The sequence below is a fragment of the Canis lupus genome, chromosome 4 (genome assembly GCF_011100685.1).
Source record: "Canis lupus familiaris isolate Mischka breed German Shepherd chromosome 4, alternate assembly UU_Cfam_GSD_1.0, whole genome shotgun sequence".
NCBI classification, from domain to species: domain Eukaryota; kingdom Metazoa; phylum Chordata; class Mammalia; order Carnivora; family Canidae; genus Canis; species Canis lupus.
The window spans coordinates 834,882-856,771 of NC_049225.1; the positions used below are offsets into that span (position 1 = coordinate 834,882).

At 43.9% G+C, this 21,890-nt stretch overlaps 1 protein-coding gene and 1 long non-coding RNA gene across 2 annotated transcripts; one reads left to right on the top strand and one right to left on the bottom strand.

Moving 5' to 3' along the window:
- Nucleotides 1-655: 655 nt before the first annotated feature.
- LOC119871428 lies at nt 656-3,419 on the top strand. Its single transcript, XR_005357702.1, has 2 exons — nt 656-3,015; nt 3,109-3,419. It is a non-coding gene; the product is annotated as an uncharacterized LOC119871428 (long non-coding RNA).
- LOC100687367 (transient receptor potential cation channel subfamily V member 3-like) lies at nt 2,855-21,705 on the bottom strand. Its single transcript, XM_038533812.1, has 3 exons — nt 21,572-21,705; nt 19,669-19,943; nt 2,855-3,258 (listed from the first exon to the last, which is right to left on the bottom strand). Exons 2-3 carry the CDS (start codon nt 19,921-19,923, stop codon nt 3,136-3,138), a joined length of 378 nt encoding a protein of 125 aa, XP_038389740.1. The 5' UTR covers nt 19,924-19,943; nt 21,572-21,705; the 3' UTR covers nt 2,855-3,135.
- Nucleotides 21,706-21,890: the final 185 nt, after the last annotated feature.

Consider the following 21,890-nt stretch of genomic DNA (forward strand, 5'->3'; position numbering starts at 1 on the left):
TTATCAATTCAGTCAGCCAGGCCCCAGGCTCCTCCTCCCGCCCTCTTTCCTCTTCTCCCAGTGAGGAGCCAGCCACCTTGGTGCTTTCTTGTGGCTTCTCTGGCCACACTCACTTCTGCCTCTGAATTGCTGTACAGATGAGTCTTGCCCCAACACACTGTTCTAAGGCTTGTGCAGGGCCAGCTTCATCTTACCATTGGCAGTCACAGCATAAAGGTCACCTCAGGGTGACCTGTTCCAACCTCCTCACCTGAGGCACCCAACCCTCTGTCACAGCACTGTGCTTTGTTCAAATACAGCGTTTGGCTTTTTCCTTTTGCATGTATTTGTTTTACTGGTGATGTCCATGTTTCCCCCCAGAATGGGAGCTCCTGGAGGGCAGGGCCACGTCTGTCCTTTGCAGCATTTCAATCAGGGCTAAATCAGTTGCTGAAATGAATACATGAGAGGATCTTGGAGCCCCCATCGCACCCCGGACCAGTGTGGATTGTGCAGCTGGATGCCCATAATTTAAGGTGTCTGTTGGGCTGGAATGACCTCTGGGTGTCTGTCTGGGGTGGCTCCAGTTCCCCCAGAGAAAGAGAGAGGTGGGGAGGGGAGGGGGATGGGAGGGGGAGCGGGAAGCTACCGCTTGCTCCCTGGTGGCCAGCACAGGCATTGCCGCCTCAGGAGGAAAACCAAAGAACAAAACACACCTTTGTTGGGGGTTCTCATGGCAGTGCATTTCAGAGGGCAAAGAGGAAAAGGGAAGGATCAAGGGCTGCACAGCTGTGTGAGCCTCTCCAAAGTCCCACAGAATTCTTTTGCTCACATTAATTTGGCCTGGACTTCACATGGTCATTCTTAGCTGCAAGAGGTGAGGAGCTAGAGCCTTTTAGCTTGGTGAATGCCTACCCTGAGTGAAACAGAATCTCTGAGGTTAAGAATTGAGAAGAATATAAATCATGTGCCCAGGCCGGGGCTCTTTCCATGCACCAAACTCCAAATACGGGAGGCGATGGAGCTATTTTCAGATGCATTGGCCATTCATACCACATTCTACCACAGCCTCTCATTTCTTGGTTTTGTTTCCAGAGACAAAGTCTTAGTTTCAAACCCAGATATGTGAGTAGGAAACATGCTTTCACACAGAAACCATAGGGACAAGGATGGGAAGTATGGAATAGGACCTTCAAGGGTATGTAGTGATGGATGATTCATAAGGTGTGCCTAGAATTGAGATTGATGGGTAGCCTACCAAGAACAAAGATCTAGACACAGTGGTTGCTCTAGTGAGAAGTCACAGTCTGTTACCTAACTCTGAGCACACTGAGCCAGTATTAGACTCTGAGCCCCCAGCTGTAGGGAGAGACTGGAGCTCTCTGGGTAATGACCCTGCACTCAGCTCAGATGTGTACCATGCATCTTCTCCCCACCTGTTGGGGAACATGATTAAAAAGATATGATGACCGATTGACATGTGAGCTGGACCCAGCCCCTTGGGGGCTTGTACCCCCCACCCCTGTCCTTGGAATGTGGGTTCTGCTTGCCTTTCCACTCCTGGGTCTGCTCCAAGGATATTGGTTTGTGATGTGTTTGGATGGTGATGTGCTGAACCCAGTTAGGGCCTTTTTATAAACTTAAGATTTGGAGTGGATTTGGGAGTGGAGATCCATTCGTTGTGATGCTGCCCAAGACGAGCTTCATCTGTCAGTTCGCTTTGCTATTATTGAAATTGCCACCTACCAACATGAAGTAGCCTGCTTTTTTCTTCCATCTCTCCCTCCCCTCTGTGTTTGGAGGCTGGTTTCAGATTATATCAGGAAAGTTCCCGAGAGGGTTGTGAACCTACACCAGCCATCCTCAAATGTCCCCAAAGCTGCAGACACTTACCAGTGTGACCATACTCTGGAGAAAGGGAAATACTGCATTTTTTTTCAGGACTTATGTGTATTAGTTTTGAACATATGTTGATTCCCAAAGATCAGACACACTGTGTGGCCCATCAGTTGAAATAGGGGCTTAGGAGATCTAGGATAGGAGTCTTGACCCCACATGGACTCATCCTATGCTGTTTCCCCATCTGGAAATATATAATGGGACTAGGTATATTAGCAACTGGTGGAATTCCCACCTTGGTCTCCTGAACATAGGAGTTATTAGGGAAGAAAGGGCCAAGCAAACCATGAGGTCCTTGGGAACACCCTCCTTCAGAGTAGGCCACAGACCAGTCCTCATCCATGGAGGGGACAGGAAAGATTAGTGACATCCCCAGGCCCTGGAAAGATGCAGGGCTGGACTTCTTACCATGTTCATCTTACTTGCCAGTTTGGCTACTGTGCAAGTCAGATGGATCATGGAGACTGTTGGTGGGTGTTTGCAGATTTCATCAGATGCAGTGTTTCTGCATATGGTTGGTTTCTCTACTAGACAACTCTACCAGTTATCCCCGTCTCTCAGGGAACCAAGCCTGAGCAGTCCACTGCTGGAGGAAGGGCAGGAGCTGGGCACAAGACCCCTCCCCCTGCGAAGCTGCCTGCTGAGAATGGCAAAGTGACACAGGAAAACCCCCAGTCTCTCCAGTCCCCACAGGAATCAGCCAGCACCTCACTAGGAGAATCTGACACCAGCATACCTGTTGACTAGCTAGTCTCAGCTCCCCACATCATGGCCTGGGGGAAGAGATGCTCCTATCTCTGGACTCAAATCCCTTACCTCTGTTGTGTTGTTCTTTTCTGTAATCTTATGTCAATAAATTCTGAAATAAAAACAAAATGGACAAATTTCTTAGAGGAAAAACAAATCTGATTGCTTTACTGTTTAGTGAATTTTTCATACTCAATGAAATGCTCACAAAATGTCAATCTCTTTTCTCTTTCCCGTCAAAGCAAGATTAAGTAACTTTATTTTCAAAATGCATGTGCTCATTTTTAGAGTACCATTGACATTCTCTACCAACCACCCGAGAACCCCACACCTGCCCCTCGTTCCAGCATATTTCCAGGTTTCCCAGAGATGAGGCTACTGCTTTCCTTGGTGAGGTGATGCTCGCAGATGCTCACATTGCCTCTAAGAGAGACACAGCTCACTGTTCAGGAACATTAACTGTCTCTCCTTCCCGAGTTGCAGGCATCTGATGTGGCCAGATGACAGAGGTCAAGCTTGAGGAATGTGACAAGAATGGCAGGTGTCTCCTCTGGGCTGCAGCTCTTCTGCTGGGTGAATTCTGGCAACTTGGAGAAAGTCTTGTCTCTGCATTGCATCGAGGAAGAAAACTGCCTGTTGGTCAGAAATATCTGTCATGTGAACGGGCAACAAATTACCATCTTGTCATCCAGCATTAATGTGAGTGATATAGATGTGAGGGTGGATGACAAAGCATTACTCATGTCAGATGACATGTAAAAATGGTTTTGCTAAATAAATATTTTTAAAAATCATTTATTATTTATTTATTTATTTATTTAGCACGTGCGTAAGTGGGAGGAGGGGCAGAGGGAGAGGGAGAGAGAGAATCTCAAGCAGACTCCTTGCTGAGTGTGGAGCCTGATTCAGGGCTCGATCCCATGACCCTGAGATCATGACCTGGGCTGAAATCAAGAGTCAGAGCCTTAATTGACAGAGTCACCCAGGTGCCCCTAGATAAATCTTCTTAACTAGATGTGGCTAAGACCACTAGCCTCCCCCACTATTCATTGTTTTCTTCCTCCACAGTAATGAAATGTCTAAATTTAGCTAGGAGCATGGTGGCTGAGAATAAAGAAGAAATGATATTTTCCAGCTCCCATTGTATGTCATGGGTGTGACTGACTAGATCTGGCCAAGTGACTAATTCTAGTCAATGAGACATAAGCAGCAGCATCACATAACAGTTGGTAGAATCCTTCCTTAAAAGAGAGATGCTTTATGCAGTGTGCCCTTTTCTTCTTGATTCTTTTCTCCATTCTGCTCTCTAGAATGCAGATATGCTGGCTGGAGCCCTGACTGTCATCCTGAGTAATGAGGATGCATACAGTAGGGATGAAAGAGTGTGGGGTAGAAGGAACCTGAACTATGGGGATCTCATGGATTACCTACATTCAGACTTACATATTAGAAAAAGATATATTTTTGTATAAATCACTCTTATTTTGGGATCACTATTATACATAGCTACAGTGAATCTTAGTTGAAAGACTTGGTTTAAAGGATAAGGAGGAGTTACCAAGCTCAATAACTTTGAAAGGACACTGTGTGGGAAACACAAAGGAACAAATGAGTCATTCTTACAGATTGGAGGGCCATAGTACTAAAGGTCTAAGCCATTAATGTGGAGGTGCAAAGGCCTGTGTGGACAGAGTACCACGGTAGTGTTGCAGGGCTGCTATAACAGAGTTGCAGCTGGGTGTCCTGAAAGCAGCAATGTATTGTCTCACAGTTCTGGAGGCTAGAAGTGCAAGGTCAATTTGTCAGTGGGGTTGGTTCCTTCTGAAGTCTCTGAGGGAGCCTGACCCATGCCTCTCTCCTAGCTTCCTGATCTCTGCACTCATCCTCACATGGCATTTTCCCTGTGTGCCTATTTGTGTCCAGATTCCCTCTTTTATAAGGACATTGGTCACTTCTGGATCAGGGGTCTGTCCTGTTCCAGTCTTATCACATCTTAACCTAACTTATTATATCCATAGCAGTCCTATTTCCAAATAAGGTCATAATCTGAGGAATTATGAGGACCTCATAATCTGAGGTCCCAGCAGTTATCGACACATGAACTGGGGGAGGAAAACATCATTCAACACATGTACTGACATTGGAATGTCCATAGGCTGAAAATCATTCCTCCTTGGTTTTTCTGACATTGCTAAACATAAAGTGAGACGGCAAGGGCATTCATTATCTGAGGGTTGAGGTTCTTTGCAGATTTATTTTATGTGTGTTTCCTCCAGGGTGAGTGTGTGGAGAATACACAAGTGAATGAAAACTAGTCCCGCCTTCTGGACAGCCCCAGAGGCAGAGCATCACAGAGAGCTACAGTCAAAATGCTACAAGTGTGTCTAGGAGGAATATGATTACCTTGAAGTGAAAGCAAGGAGTATACAAATAGTTTTATTTATTAATTTTTTATTTACTTTTGAGAGACAGGTGTTGAGGGAGAAGCAGAGGGAGAGAATCTTAAACAGACTCCATGCTCGGTGCGGAGCCCGATGAGGATCTTGATCTCATGACCCTGAGATCATGACCTGAACTGAAATCAAGAGTTGGATACTAAACTGGCTGAGCTACCCAGGTGCCTTCTGTATGATTTTATTTTATTATTTTATTTTAAAGATTTTTAAATTTATTCACTCATGAGAGACAGAGAGAAAGGCAGAGACACAGGCAGAGGGAGAAGCAGAGGAGCCTGATGTAGGACTCGATCCCGGACACTGGGATCATGCCCTGAGCCGAAGGCAGACACTCAACTGCTGAGCCCCCCAGGCATCCCCTTCCTGTAGGATTTTAAACAAAAAGCCAGTATCACTCTGTTTCTAAGATAATGTAAACAAAGCATGAGGTCTGCACACCCCTTGGAAATCCAGGGTCTCTATGGTCACAGTTGTTTAGGGAAGAAACACTAATGAAATCCAGTTTTACAGGAAATAAGCTGATGGTCCATGATGGGGGGGGGGGGCAGGAATCACAGGAGCACATTCCAGGAGGCCTGAAGCACAGAAGAAAAGGTGGTGGTGACAGCCTCTGTGGCCTCAGCAGACAGACACAGTGATAGCAGCCAGCACCCCGAGCTGGGGGAACAGTGTCAGGGCAGGAGGTGGCCCTCTGTCCAATAGCCGACTTCAGAATGTTCATGCATGTGAGGCAGAGCTGGTACAGTGCATGGTTGTTTTCAAAGCTGAAGTAAGGGTAGATGGTGTACCCCATCAGGGTTAACGCCTTAATCAAAACCTGCCTTTCTTTTGGGGTACGTGTTGGTCTGCATAGCTGGGTTCGACCAGTTTCTTCTGTATTCCAGGACTTGGGTTAATACTGTCGGGAAGTCCCAGGCTTGGGGCTCACCCTCTGGCTGCATGCAGATTCTCTGGGTTGCGCGTGGATGCACACTGACGGAGAGGTCTGAATGAGCCCCAAACACACCTGTAGAGCAGCCTCTGGGTGGGTTTGATGCTTGAGCGGCATTCAGTGTTAGCTCACACTTTCAAGAAGGCAAAGGGATGTGACCAGCCCCTTTAAATTTGGCCACAGAGGGGCAAGACGGCAGAAGAGTAGGGTCCCCAAATCACCTGTCTCCACCAAATTACCTAGAAAACCTTCAAATCATCCTGAAAATCTACGAATTCGGCCTGAGATTTAAAGAGAGACCAGGGATCCCTGGGTGGCGCAGCGGTTTAGCGCCTGCCTTTGGCCCAGGGCGCGATCCTGGAGACCCGGGATCGAATCCCACGTCGGGCTCCCAGTGCATGGAGCCTGCTTCTCCCTCTGCCTGTGTCTCTGCCTCTCTCTCTCTCTCTCTGTGACTATCATAAATAAAAAAAAAAAAAACAAAACAAATAAAGAGAGACCAGCTGGAACGCTACAGTGAGAAGAGTTCGCGCTTCTATCAAGGCAGGAAGACGGGGGGAAAAAGAAATAAAGAAACAAAAGGCCTCCAAGGGGGAGGGGCCCCGCGAGGAGCCGGGCTGAGGCCGGGGCGAGGGTCCCCAGGACAGGAGAGCCCCGTCCCGGAGACGCAGGAGCTGCACGAACCTTCCCGGGCGGAAAGGGGCTCGCAGGGAGTTGGAGCAGGACGGAGGAGGGCGGGGATGCCCTCGGGCTCCCGGGGACACTAACAGGCACCTGCGCCCCGGGAGAGTGCGCCGAGCTCCCTAAGGGCTGCAGCGCGCACGCGGGACCCGGAGAAGCTCGGGGGGCTCGGGGGCGGCTCCGCGGAGGGGGCTGCGGGGCGGGAGCACGAATCCAACAGCGCAGGCCCCGGAGCACAGGGCGCCAGGACACAGCCCAGGATCCGGCCTCCCCCGTGACAGGCAGAGCCGGGAGAGCCCAGGACAGCGAGGACGCTCCTGCCCCAGCTGAGCAGATCAGCGGCCCCGCCCCGGAGCCTCCAGGCCCTGCAGACGGAGAGCTCTGGAGCTACTGCGGGAGCTGACTCCAGGGCTGCAGAGCTGGCCCCGCCACTGGGGCTGTTCCTCCTGGGGCCTCACGGGGTAAACAACCCCCACTGAGTCCTGCACCAGGAGGGGCAGAGCAGCTCCCCCAAGTGCTAACACCTGAAAATCAGCACAGCAGGCCCCTCCCCCAGAAGACCAGCTAGACGGACAAGTTCCAGGGGAAGTCAAGGGACTTAAAGTATACAGAATCAGAAGATACACCCCCGTGGTTTTTTTTTTCTTTTTTTTTCTTTTTGATTTCTGTTTGCTTCCCCCACCCTTTTATCCCTTTCATTCCTTTTCTTTCTCTTTTTCTCCTTTTTTCTTTTTTTCTTCCTTTTTTCTTTTTTCTTTTTCTCTTTTCTTTCCTTCTTTCTCTTTTTCTCCTTTTCCCAATACAACTTGTTTTTGGCCACTCTGCACTGAGCAAAATGACTAGAAGGAAAACCTCACCTCAAAAGAAAGAACCGGAAACAGTCCTCTCTCCCACAGAGTTACAAAATCTGGATTACAATTCAATGTCAGAAAGCCAATTCAGAAGCACTAATATACAGCTACTGGTGGCTCTAGAAAAAAGCATAAAGGACTCAAGAGACTTCATGACTGGAGAATTTAGATCCAATCAGGCAGAAATTAAAAATCAATTGAATGAGGTGCAATCCAAACTAGAAGTCCTGGGATCCCTGGGTGGCGAAGCGGTTAGGCGCCTGCCTTTGGCTCAGGGCCACAGAACTTTACATCCAAACGCAACTGAATACACATTCTTCTCAAGTGCACATGGAACTTTCTCCAAAATAGACCACATACTGGGTCACAAATTGGGTCTGAACTGATACTAAAAGATTGGGATCGTCCCCTGCATATTCTCAGACCATAATGCCTTGAAATTAGAACTAAATCACAACAAGAAGTATGGAAGGACCTCAAACACGTGGAGGTTAAGGACCATCCTGCTAAAAGATGAAAGGGTCAACCAGGAAATTAAGGAAGAATTAAAAAGATTCATGGGAACTAATGAGAATGAAGATACAACCATTCAAAATCTTTGGGATGCAGCAAAAGCAGTCCTAAGGGGGAATACATCGCAATACAAGCATCCATTCAAAAACTGGAAAGAACTCAAATACAAAAGCTAACCTTACACATAAAGGAGCTAGAGAAAAAACAGCAGATTGACCCCACGCCCAGCAGAAGAAGAGAGTTAATTAAAATTCGAGCAGAACTCAACGAAATCGAGACCAGAAGAACTGTGGAACAGATCAACAGAACCAGGAGTTGGTTCTTTGAACAAATTAATAAGATAGATAAACCATTAGCCAACCTGATTAAAAAGAAGAGAGAGAAGACTCAAATTAATAAAATCATGAATGAGAAAGGAGAGATCACTACCAACACCAAGGAAATACAAACGATTTTAAAAACATATTATGAACAGCTGTACGCCAATAAATTAGGCAATCTAGAAGAAATGGACGCATTCCTGGAAAGCCACAAAGTACCAAAACTGGAACAGGCAGCAATAGAAAACCTGAACATGCCAATAACCAGGGAGGAAATTGAAGCAGTCATCAAAAACCTCCCAAGACACAAGAGTCCAGGGCCAGATGGCTTCCCAGGGGAATTCTATCAAACATTTAAAGAAGAAATCATACCTATTCTCCTAAAGCTGTTTGGAAAGATAGAAAGAGATGGAGCACTTCCAAATTCGTTCTATGAGGCCAGTGTCACCTTAATTCCAAAACCAGACAAAGACCCCACCAAAAAGGAGAATTACAGACCAATATCCCTGATGAACATGGATGCAAAAATTCTCAACAAGATACTAGCCAATAGGATCCAACAGCACATTAAGAAAATTATTCACCACGACCAAGTAGGATTTATCCCCGGGACACAAGGCTGGTTCAACACTCGGAAAACAATCAATGTGATTCATCATATCAGCAAGAGACAAACCAAGAACCATATGATCCTCTCATTGGATGCAGAGAAAGCATTTGACAAAATACAGCATCCATTCCTGATCAAAACTCTTCAGAGTGTAGGGATAGAGGGGACATTCCTCAACATCTTAAAAGCCATCTACGAAAAGCCCACAGCAAATATCATTCTCAATGGGGAAGCACTGGGAGCCTTTCCCCTAAGATCAGGAACAAGACAGGGATGTCCACTCTCACCACTGCTGTTCAACATAGTACTGGAAGTCCTAGCCTCAGCAATCAGACAACAAAAAGACATTAAAGGCATTCAAATTGGCAAAGAAGAAGTCAAACTCTCCCTCTTCGCCGATGACATGATACTACATAGAAAACCCAAAAGCCTCCGCCCCAAGATTGCTAGAACTCATACAGCAATTTGGTAGCGTGGCAGGATAAAAAATCAATGCCCAGAAATCAATGGCATTTCTATACACTAACAATGAGGCTGAAGAAAGAGAAATTAAGGAGTCAATCCCATTTACAATTGCACCCAAAAGCATAAGATACCTAGGAATAAACCTAACCAAAGAGGTAAAAGATCTGTACCCTAAAAACTATAGAACACTTGTGAAAGAAACTGAGGAAGACATAAAGAGATGGAAAATTATTCCATGCTCATGGATTGGCAGAATTAATATTGTGAAAATGTCAATGTTACCCAGGGCAATATACACGTTTAATGCAATCCCTATCAAAATACCATGGACTTTCTTCAGAGAGTTAGAACAAATTATTTTAAGATTTGTGTGGAATCAGAAAAGACCCCGAATAGCCAGGGGAATTTTAAAAAAGAAAACCATATCTGGGGGCATCACAATGCCAGATTTTAGGTTGTACTACAAAGCTGTGGTCATCAAGACAGTGTGGTACTGGCACAAAAACAGACACATAGATCAATGGAACAGAATAGAGAACCCAGAAGTAGACCCTCAACTTTATGGTCAACTAATATTCGATAAAGGAGGAAAGACTATCCATTGGAAGAAAGACAGTCTTTTCAATAAATGGTGCTGGGAAAATTGGACATCCACATGCAGAAGAATGAAACGACCACTCTCTTTCACCAGACACAAAGATAAACTCAAAATGGTTGAAAGATCTAAATGTGAGACAAGATTCCATCAAAATCCTAGAGGAGAACACAGGCCACACCCTTTTTGAACTCGGCCATAGTAACTTCTTGCAAGATACATCCACGAAGGCAAAAGAAACAAAAGCAAAAATGAACTACTGGGACTTCATCAAGATAAGAAGCTTTTGCACAGCAAAGGATACAGTCGACAAAACTAAAAGACAACCTACAGAATGGGAGGAGATATTTGCAAATGACGTATCAGATAAAGGGCTAGTTTCCAAGATCTATAAAGAACTTATTAAACTCAACCCCAAAGAAACAAACAATCCAATCATGAAATGGGCAAAAGACATGAAGAGAAATCTCACAGAGGAAGACATAGACATGGCCAACATGCACATGAGAAAATGCTCTGCATCACTGGCCATCAGGGAAATACAAATCAAAACCACAATGAGATACCACCTCACACCAGTGAGCATGGGGAAAATTAACAAGGCAGGAAACCACAAATGTTGGAAAGGATGCGGAGAAAAGGGAACCCTCCTACACTGTTGGTGGGAATGTGAACTGGTGCAGCCACTCTGGAAAACTGTGGAGGTTCCTCAAAGAGTTAAAATAGACCTGCCCTACGACCCAGGAATTGCACTGTTCGGTATTTACCCCAAAGATTCAGATGCAATGAAATGCCGGGACACCTGCACCCCGATGTTTCTAGCAGCAATGTCCACAATAGCCATACTGTGGAAGGAGCCTCGGTGTCCATCGAAAGATGAATGGATAAAGAAGATGTGGTTTATGTATACAATGGAATATTCCTCAGCCATTAGAAATGACAAATACCCACCATTTGCTTCAACGTGGACAGAACTGGAGGGGATTATGCTGAGTGAAGTAAGTCAATCGGAGAAGGACAAACAGTGTATGTTCTCATTCATTTGGGGAATATAAATAATAGTGGAAGGGAATATAAGGGAAGGGTGAAGAAATGTGTGGGAAATATCAGAAAGGGAGACAGAACATAAAGACTCCTAACTCGGGATCCCTGGGTGGCGCAGCGGTTTGGCGCCTGCCTTTGGCCCAGGGCGGGATCCTGGAGACCCGGGATCGAATCCCACCTCGGGCTCTCGGTGCATGGAGCCTGCTTCTCCTTCTGCCTATGTCTCTGCATCTCTCTCTCTCTCTCTGTGACTGTCATAAATAAATAAAAAAATTAAAAAAAAAAAGACTCCTAACTCTGGGAAACGAACTAGGGGTGGTGGAAGGGGAGGAGGGCGGGGGGTGGGGGTGAGTGGGTGACGGGCACGGAGGGGTATACTTGACGGGATAAGCACTGGGTGTTATTCTGTATGTTGGTTAATTGAACACCAATAAAAATTATTTTATTAAAAAAATAAATAAATGGGAACTTTTTTACCTCTGTACATGGTTGGCTATTTCAAACAGCACTCCTGCCCAGATGCATCCCATTTTTTAAGATTAAAGCAATGTTTGTGCAATTATATGAATATTTTATTGTATTTTTTCCTAATTAGATCATAAAAATGAGTGGAAAAAAGAAAAATGGAAGTGCCGATACTGTGATAAGAAGCAGAGATCTTATTAACTTAATACAATTGAGACAAAGATAGAAATCATTAGGCCTGTGGGAAGTGATGTCATTAGCCTCAATCAGATGCTCATTGACTTCAAGCTGGTCACCCCTATGAACATGTACATAATGTGTGAATCATTGAGGACAATGCCTAAAAGGCAAGGTGTGATTAGGGACATGAGAATGTTTTTCAGCTCTCTGGTAACAAAACTCACATGTAATCTGTTTAGGTCTTATATATTTCACTTGCCACCAATTTTCAAGAGAACATTGTGTATAAAACCAAGCAAATGTCTAAATTAACACATGGACTTCCACTCTTATAAAGCTGTTGTTGTACATCTTATATTTAGACAATAAAATTTATGATTGCAAAAAAAATAATAATAAAATAAATTAGGCCACAAAGTCTGTCAAATCAGAAACTGGTGATTTGAATCTTATAATAATATCATCCAAATATGGATCACCAGCCCCTGGAATCTTGTAATAACTAAGACCATCTAAATAATTAGGGGGAAAACAGTAAAAATTTACAGCAAAATATCCTCCTCTGCTTATTTTAGTTCTCCTCTCTCTATTTCATGGATTTAACTATAATTTCGTGAAACTCACAGAAGGAAAAGCTGTTTTATATGTATATAAATATATATAAATATATATAAATATATATAAAATATATGTAAATACATACATATTTTATATATAAATATATATAAAATATATAAAAATATATATTTATATATAAAACAGATATATATATAAAACAGCTTTTTGGAGAGGGAACAAAAAAAGAGATGGAAATTAATATTTAATCGGTACTGACTTCTATGCTAAGTGGCTTTAAATTCACTTATTTATTTCAAAATAGTGATTACTATTTCCATTTTAGGTAAATGGTGATGAAAACTTAAGAGTAGTTAAAAATGAAATTTATGGAAGGCCTAGAAAAAAAATACTTTTAAAAACAACAGGTTGGTGGATCACATTCCTCAATCCCATGACCACTGGAAATATATAGTAATCATGAAAGTGTGGTATTGTAGTCTGGAAAATAGACATAGAGACCAAAGCCCAGAGGCAGATCCACATTTATACACTGATTGTTTCCTGACAAGAACACACAGACAATTCAGTGGTGGGAGAGGGGTTATAATTTGTGTACTTTTCAGTCTAATTTTTCCTCCATACCATGATGTTTTTAAAGATTTTTTCAATTTTATTGCATTTATCAGTAGTTTCTTCCTTTTCCTGTGGAGTAGTATTTCTCTTGTGCAAAAATACTCGTTTTATATACTTTCCCATTCTTCTCTGATGAGTATTTGAGTTGTTTCCAATTTGGAGCTGTTATGTACAAAATAGTTAGGAACTCTTGGTAGGAGTGTCTTTTGGGGCATGTATTTTATTTATCTTGGTCGATACTAAGGAGCATGATGGTTGGGTTATAGAACAGATACACACTGTACTTTTATAAGAAACCGCTATGGTAATTGTACTGTTTTACAGTCCAACTTGCAAGGTGAGAAAGTTCTGACTGGTCCACGTCCTCTCTGGCATTTGGTGTCTTTAGTCTTTTTAAAGTTTTAGCCCTCAGAGTGTTGTAAGCTAGGTCTACTTCACTGTGGTTTTAATTTGTGTTTCCCTGATAACTAATCATGTTGAGACTGTGTTTCTATTAACTATTTGTATATTTTGCTTTGTGAAGGTCTGTTTAAACCTCAGGATTTTGAGGCAGGGCAGGATGGCAGAAGAGTAGGGGTCCTCGGGGCAGCCCCGGTGGCGCAGCAGTTTAGCGCAGCCTGAAGCCCGGGGCATGATCCTGGAGACCCTGGATTGAGTCCCACATCGGGCTCCCGGTGCATGGAGCCTGCTTCTCCCTCGGCCTGTGTCTTTGCCTCTCTCTCTCTCTCTCTCTCTCTCTCTCTCTCTCTGTGTGTGTGTGTGTGTCTCTCATGAATAAGTAAATAAAATCTTTAAAAAAAAAAAAAGAGTAGGGGTCCTCAACTCACCTGGCCCCACCAACTTACCTAGATAACTTTCAAATCATCCTGAACACCTATGAATTCGACCTGAGATTTAAAGAGAATAGCCGGAAAGCTACAGAAAGAAGGGTTTTCACTTCTAGCAAGTTAGGAAGGTGGAAAAAATAAAAAGAATCAAGTGGGGTAGGGGCACTGCAAGGAGCCGGGCTAAAGCCAGGCTGCAAAAACCTCCGGGACAGGAAAGCCCAGCCCTGGAGAAGCGGGAACTTTAAAAATCTGCACCGGATTCTTCCCAGACAGAAAAGCGCTTAGCAGGGAAGTCGGGGAGAATTGCAGGAGGGGCCGAGGAGCCTCCAATCTCCCGGAGTCACTATAGAGGAGGGGCGCCCCGGGGAGAGCTCACCGCAAACTGTGGACTGATCTCAGTAAAGGCCTGGAGCGCGCAGCCCAGGGCATTGGGGAGAAGCCAGTTGGTTAGGCGGGCAGCTCCTGACCGAGGGGGCTGCGCCCTGCTGCCGTCGGGAGCCACGCCCCTGGGAGTGTGATTCCAGAAGCACAGGGCCCCGGATTCCAGGGCGGGGAGCAGACAAAGCCCATGACCCTACGTTCCCTCTGGGACAGGCGGAGGCAGGGAAGGCACAGGACAGCGAGAACTCTCCTGCCACTGGGCGCCCTCAAACTGTGCAGATCAGTGCACCCGCTGCCCTGGGAACATCTAGGCCAGTGCAGACTGGGAGACTGCAGTTAGTTGCTGCGGGGAGCTGACTCCAGAGCCGGAGGACTGGCTGCTGCCACTGTTGTTTTCCCTCCTTGTTTCACCGTGTGCCTAGGGGAGGCGGGGCCGCCAGGAAACAAAGGCCTTAGGGGATGAACAGCTCCCACTGAGCCTGGCACCCAGCAGGGGGGCGGGCATCTCCCCCAGGCACACGCACCTGAGAATCAGCACAGCAGGCCCCTCCACCAGAAGACCAGCTGGAAGGACAGGGGAAGAGCAAGCTCTTGATCAAGCAGTAGTGGAATACTCCAGGGGAAGTCGAGGGATTCATAGTATATAGAACTAGAGGGTCCCCGCTTTAAATTTTTTTTTCCTTTTTCCATTACAACTCGTTTTTATATCAGACTAAAAATTCCCAATATTTTTTCTCTTTATTACCACCTTAACTACAATATTTTACCACCTATTCATTTTTAAGTTTCTTCCTTTTAAGCTTTCATATTTCTACAATTACAGGTCTTCGATATATTTTCCATTTCTAGAGTCCCTTCAACATACTTGGTATAATTTTGGGAGATATACAAGTTATGATTTTTTTGTTTTGTGATTTTTGTTTTATCTGTCTCATTTTTTTCAAAAATGGCAGAAGTTAATACCTTCTAAAACATGACCAGCATGCACCCAGAACCAAGTGAACACTGTGCTGGTTTATGCTGTGAGAGTATTTTCTCTCTTCATTCCCATTCTTCCCCCCTCTTTTATCTCAATTATGTTTTGGTGGTCAATGGCGGGGCTTTCTACAAGTATTGCTGGTTTTTATAAATTTGGGATTGAGCATCTTCTAACATACAGAACTTAATACACTCAGAATCAAGAGGATCACCCTCGAGGACCACAGGTAGACTACATTCTTCCTCCACTACAACTTCTTCACTACCACTATCTTCCCTCATTTTTTTCTCTCATTTTTTTCTCTTTTTTCTCCTTACTTTATCCCCTTCATTTTTTTCTCTCACTTTTTTTTTCTTTTTTCTCCTTACTTTTCCTTTTTCTCTTCTTTCTTTTTCTTCTTCTTTGAACTTTTTGGCCATTTATTTTTTACTACATTGTTTTAAAATTTTTCACCTTAGTGGTCTTTTTGTTTTATTTTGCTCTGATCTTTGTTTTCATTTTCTGGTCTCTGACCTTGTCAGAATCATCTAGGGTGAAATAGACTTAGATGGTGGTTGATATTCTTGACTCAGCCTGCTCAAATAGCCACTCTTCACTGAACAAAATGACTAGAAGGAAAAACTCACCACAAAAGAATCAGAAACAGTACTCCTGCCATAGCGTTACAGAATATGGATTACAATTAGATGTCAGAAAGCCAATTCAGAAGCACATTATAAAGCTACTGGTGGCTCTAGAAAAAAGCATAAAGGAATCAAGAGACTTCAAGACTGCAAAATTTAGATCTAATCAGGCCGAAATTAAAAATCAATTAAATGAGATGCAATCCAAACTGGAGGTCCTAATGACAAGGGTTAATGAGGTGGAAGAAAGAGTGAGCGACATAGAAGACAAGTTGATGGCAAGGAGGGAAGCTGAAGAAAAAAGAGAAAACCAATTAAGAGACCATGAGGAAAGGTTAAGGGAAATAAATGATAGCCTCAGAAGGATGAATCTACATATAATTGGGGTTCCAGAAAGCACCAAGGGGGCCAGAGGGCCAGAGGGCCATAAAGCATATTTGAACAAATCATAGACGAGAACTTCCTTAATTTGGGGATAGAAACAGGCATTCAGACCAGGAGATAGAGAGGTTCCCCTCAAAATCAATAAAAAACATTCAATACCTTGACATTTAATAGTGAAACTTGGAAATTCCAAGGATAAAGAGAAAATCTTTAAAGCGAGATTCTAAATCCTTAAAGAGATTCTAAACTTATAAGGGGAGAAATATCAGATTAACAGCAGACCTCTCCACACTGACCTTGCAGACCAGAAAGGGCTGGCAGGATATATTCAGGGTACTAAATGAGAAGAACATGCAGCCAAGAATACCATATCCAGCAAGACTCTCATTCAGAATAGAAGGAGAGATAAAGAGCTTCCAAGATAGGCATAAACTGAAAAAATATATGACCACCAAACCAGCTCTGCAAGAAATATTGATGAGGACCCTATAAAAGAAAGAGGAAGCCCAAAGAAATAATCCACAAAAACAGGGGCTGAATAGGTTTTATGATGACACTAAATTCATATCTTTCAATAGTTACTCCGAACATGAATGGGTTAAATGATTCTATCAAAAGGCGCAGGGTTTCAAACTGAATAAAAAAGCAAGACCCATCTATCTGCTGTCTACAAGAGACTAATTTTAGACCTAAGGACCCCTACAGCCTGAAAACGAAAGGTTGGAGAACTATTTACCATTCAAATGGTCTTCAAAAGAAAGCTGGAGTAGCAATCCTCATATGAGATAAATTAAATTTTATCCCAAAGAGAGGAAGAGGGACATTATATCATACTTAAAGGGTCTATCCAACAAGAAGACCTAACAATCAAGAATATTTATGCAAAAATTCTCAACAAGATACTAGCCAGTGGGATCCAATAGTACATTAAGAAGATTATTCACCATGACCAAGTGGGATTTATCCCAGGACGCAAGGGTGGTTCAACACTTGTAAAACAATCAACGTGATAGATCATATCAACAAGAGAAAAAATAAGAATCATATGATCCTCTCAATGGTTGCAGAGACAGCATTTGACAAAATACAGTATCCATTCCTGATCAAAACTCTTCAGAGTGTAGGGATAGAGGCAACATTCCTCAGCATCTTAAAAGCCATCTATGAAAAGCCCACAGCAAATATCATTCTCAATGGGGAAACACTGGGAGCCTTTCCCCTAAGATCAGGAACAAGACAGGGATGTCCACTCTCACCACTGCTATTCAACATAGTACTGGAAGTCCTAGCCTCAGCAATAAGACAACAAAAAGAAATAAAAGGCATTCAAATTGGCAAAGAAGAAGTCAAACTCTCCTCTTCGCAGATGACATGATACTGCACATAGAAAACCCAAAAGACTCCACCCCAGATTGCTAGAACTCATACAGCAATTCGACAATGTGGCAGGATACAAAATCAGTGCCTAGAAATCAGTGGCATTTCTATACATTAACAATGAGACTGAAGAATGAGAAATCAAGGAGTCAATCCCATTTACAATTGCACGCCAAAGCATAAGATACCTAGGAATAAACCTAACCAAACAAGTAAAGGATCTATACCCTAAAAACTATAGAACATTTCTGAAAGAAATTGAGGAAGACACAAAGAGATGGAAAAATATTCCATGCTCATGGATTGGCAGAATTAATATTGTGAAAATGTCAATGCTACCCAGGGCAATTTACATGTTCAATGCAACCCCTATCAAAATACCATGGACTTTCTTCAGAGAGTTGGAACAAATAATCTTAAGATTTGTGTGGAATCAGAAAAGACCCCGAATAGCCAGGAGAATATTGAAAAAGAAAACCAGAGCTGGCATCACAATGCCGGATTTCAAGTTGTCCTGCAAAGCTGTGATCATCAAGACAGTGTGGTACTAGCACAAAAATAGACACATAGATCAATGGAACAGAATAGAAAAAACAGAAATGGGCCCTCAACGCTATGGTCAACTAATATTCGACAAAGCAGGAAAGACTATCCACTGGAAAAAAGACAGTCTCTTCAATAAATGGTGCTGGAAAATTGGACAGCCACGTGCAGAACAATGAAACTAGACCATTCTCTTACACCATACACAAAGGTAAACCCAAAATGAATGAAAGATCTAAATGTGGGACAAGAATTCATCAAAATGCTAGAGGAGGACACAGGCAACACCCTTTTTGAACTTGGCCACAGCAACTTCATTGCAAGATACATCTATGAAAGCAAAGGAAACAAAAGCAAAAATGAATTATTGGGACTTAAGAGAAAAAAGCTTCTTTACAGCAAAAGAAACAGTCAACAAAACTAAAATACAACCTACAGAATGGGAGTAGATATTTGCAAATGACATATCCAAGATCCAAAAAGAATGTATTAAACTCAACACCCAAGAAACAAACTCATGAAATGGGCAAAAGACATGAACAGAAATTTCACCAAAGAAGACATAGACATGGCCAACAAGCACATGAGAAAACGCTCTGCATCACTTGCCATCAGGGAAATACAAATCAAAACCACAGTGAGATACCACCTCACACTAGTGAGAATAGGGAAAATTAACAAGACAGGACACAACAAATGTTGGAGAGGATGTGGTGGAACAGTAGTGCACACTGTTGGTGGGAAGGTGAACTGGTGCAGCCACTCTGGAAAACTGTGTGGAGGTTCCCCAAAGAGTTAAAAATAGAGCTACCCTATGACCCAGCAATTACACTACTGGGGATTTACCCCAAAGATACAGATGCAGTGAAAAGCCAAGACACCGGTACCCCGATGTTTATAGCAGCAACGTCCATGATAGCCAAACTGTGGAAGGAGCCTGGATGAGATGAATGGATAAGGAAGATGTGGTCTATATATACAACAAAATATTACTCAGCCATTGGAAGCGACAAATAGCCACCATTTGCTTCAACGTGGATGGAACTGGAGGGTATTATGCTGAGTGAAATAAGTCAATCGGAGAAGGACAAACATTTAATGGTCTCATTCATTTGGGGAATATAAAAAGTAGTGAAAAGGAATAAAGGGGGAAGGAGAGAAAATGAGAGGGTAATACCAGAGAGGGTGACTCATATCTCTGCAAAATGAACAAGGGGTAGTGTAAGGTCAGGTGGGCGGAGAAATGGGGTGACTGGGTGATGGGCACTTAGTGGAGCCCTTCATGGGATGAGCCCTGGGTGTTATACTATATGTTGGCAAATCGAACTCCAATAAAAAAAATACAAAAAAAATCTAAATGCAAGTCATATTTCAACATTCACATATCACACCATAGACTGTGAGCAGAGCATGCCCATTAGCCTGAGTTTGTCTCACCTGTGCTGCTGTCCAGTCATACCTTATAATTAAGGATCCTAGACAGAGTTCCCCAAACCTGGCCAACCACAGGGAGATTGTGCAGATTCCCAGGCCCTGCCCCAGATCCACTGGTGCAAACAGTTGTCAATACTATGTGCCGACCTGAGTCCCTGTGAAGACCCCCATGAGAGGTCTCTGCCAGACTCACCTGTAGATGCCAGATGCGCTCACTGTCCTTGGAGACATTCTCCACTGTTTCTCCCATAGGGCATTGAGCAGGTTGAAGAGGAGGGCAAAGGTAAGGATGACGTAGGTGATGAGCAGGAACAGAACCAGGATAGAGTACTTGGGAGTTCTGCTGTATGTTCAAGTCGCCCAGGCCTATGGTGAGCTTAAAGAGTTCCAGCACTGTATCAGTGAAGCTGTCATAGGAGCTGCAGTCCTTGTTGTCACTGGGATACATCTCGATCAGCGAGGCTAGGGCTGGGAGGACACAAAACGGTTTGTCCTCTGGCACTGTGCCTGGTTAATTACCCAATAAGCTCATGCATACTTTCATATATATATATATTCTTTATTTTTTCCCATACAGATGGTAAAGCTAAATTCTGAAAGTTTTTTCAATATTTGTAACCACTGCCCAAATGAAGATATAGAACCTTTCTGTTGCTCTAGAAATTATACAGATTTTATTGATTTATTCATGAGAGACACAGAGAGAGAGGCAGAGACATAGACAGAGGAAGAAGCAGGCTCCCTGCAGGGATCCACGATGTGGGACTCCATCCCAGATCACGACCTGAGCCAAAGGCAGATGCTCAACCACTGAGCCACCCAGGTGCCCCGCTGCAGTTAAATTCTTTCTCTGAAGTAGTTTGCACTTTGTTAGGTAATAACACATTTCAGGACAAATTCAAGCACAAAAGACAGTACATTCCATGATTCCATTTATCTGAAGTCCCAAAACATGCAAATCCCATCAGAAAGTGCAGAGGGGTCAGGGGGTGTTACATGTCGACTTAACCGGGCTATGTATAGTCCTTGTCTACCAAATGCTAAACTAAGTTGCTGTAATGTGACTAACTTCCACAGTCAGTTGACTTTAAGTGAATAAGTATATCCCTCCATGATCTAGGTGGACGGTAAAGTAGAAGGTTTTCCTGGGGAAGAAGAAATTCCACCTGTGGCCTGGAGCATCAGCTCCTGCCAGAGTCCAGGCTGCCCTTCCTGACATGGTGTCCTCTGGTTTTCAGACTTGCCCAACCAGTATCCATATTTCCTTGCTACATATAGAGAGACACACAGGTGCAGACAGACAGACATGGGTCTATCTAGCCATCTAATTGACATCTATGTCTCTATCCATCCATTATCTATCTATCTATCTATCTATCTATCTATCTATCTATCTATCTATCTATCTATCTATCTATGTGATGGATCAGGAGGGGGGACCTTTGTGAAGGGATCAAGGTTAGAGGAGGTCATAGGTATCCACCCTCAAGAATGTGTCACCGAGAATGTGCTTCCTCTCACAAGGGTGAATTTAGTGCCTGGTGACCAGCAGCCGTCTATGAATGAGAAAGCTGCTGTCACCAAATATTCCAGTTTCTTGACCTTGGACTCCTGAGCCTTCAGAACTGTGAAAAATAAGTGTTAGTTTTGTAAACCACCCAGTCTATGGTATTTTTGTTATAGTGGCCCAAGCTAATGCTAGATACATAAATATAAATGTATATATAGATAGAAATATATGTACACATGTAATTTCGAGTCCCACATCGGGATCCCCGCAGGGAGCCTGCCTCTCCCTCTGCCTGTGTCTCTGCCTGTCTCTCTGTGTTTCTCATGAATAAATCAATAAAATCTTAAAAAAAAAAAAAGTTAACAGCAATGTGACTTGAAATCCTAAAATTTGGACCAATATAATAGTTAGGAAAAATAATGGAGTCCAGTAAAGAGGAATCGTGTCAGTTTGCAAAATGTAGGATCACAGATAAGGAACACATGGAATCATTTGATTAAAGTGTGGAGCCCAATTTTCAAAGATTATGATATGCAAAATAAACCACTCGTATTTTACAGCCAGTCGCATCGTGACCCATAATGACCTCGTGTGAGCTTCTAAACAGGACATTTCTAGTTGTCGCAGTCTCCACCAGGCAGAAGTCAAACGCCAGGCTGTTCGGTTCCAAAGCGGACCCGCGCTGCTGGTCCCGAGCGGAGCGCGGCGCGTCGGGCGGGGGCTGCGCGGCCACGGACCCCGACGGCGATCTGGCGCGATGGGCGATGGGCGATGGGCGATGGGCGCCGACTCCGCGGGCAGCCGCCGGCTGACGGGACGAACCGAAACGACCCACCTCCGACGGCGACGCGGACCGCGGGCAGCTGCGGACCCGACCGGCTCGGCCTGGGCCTTCATTCGGAGGC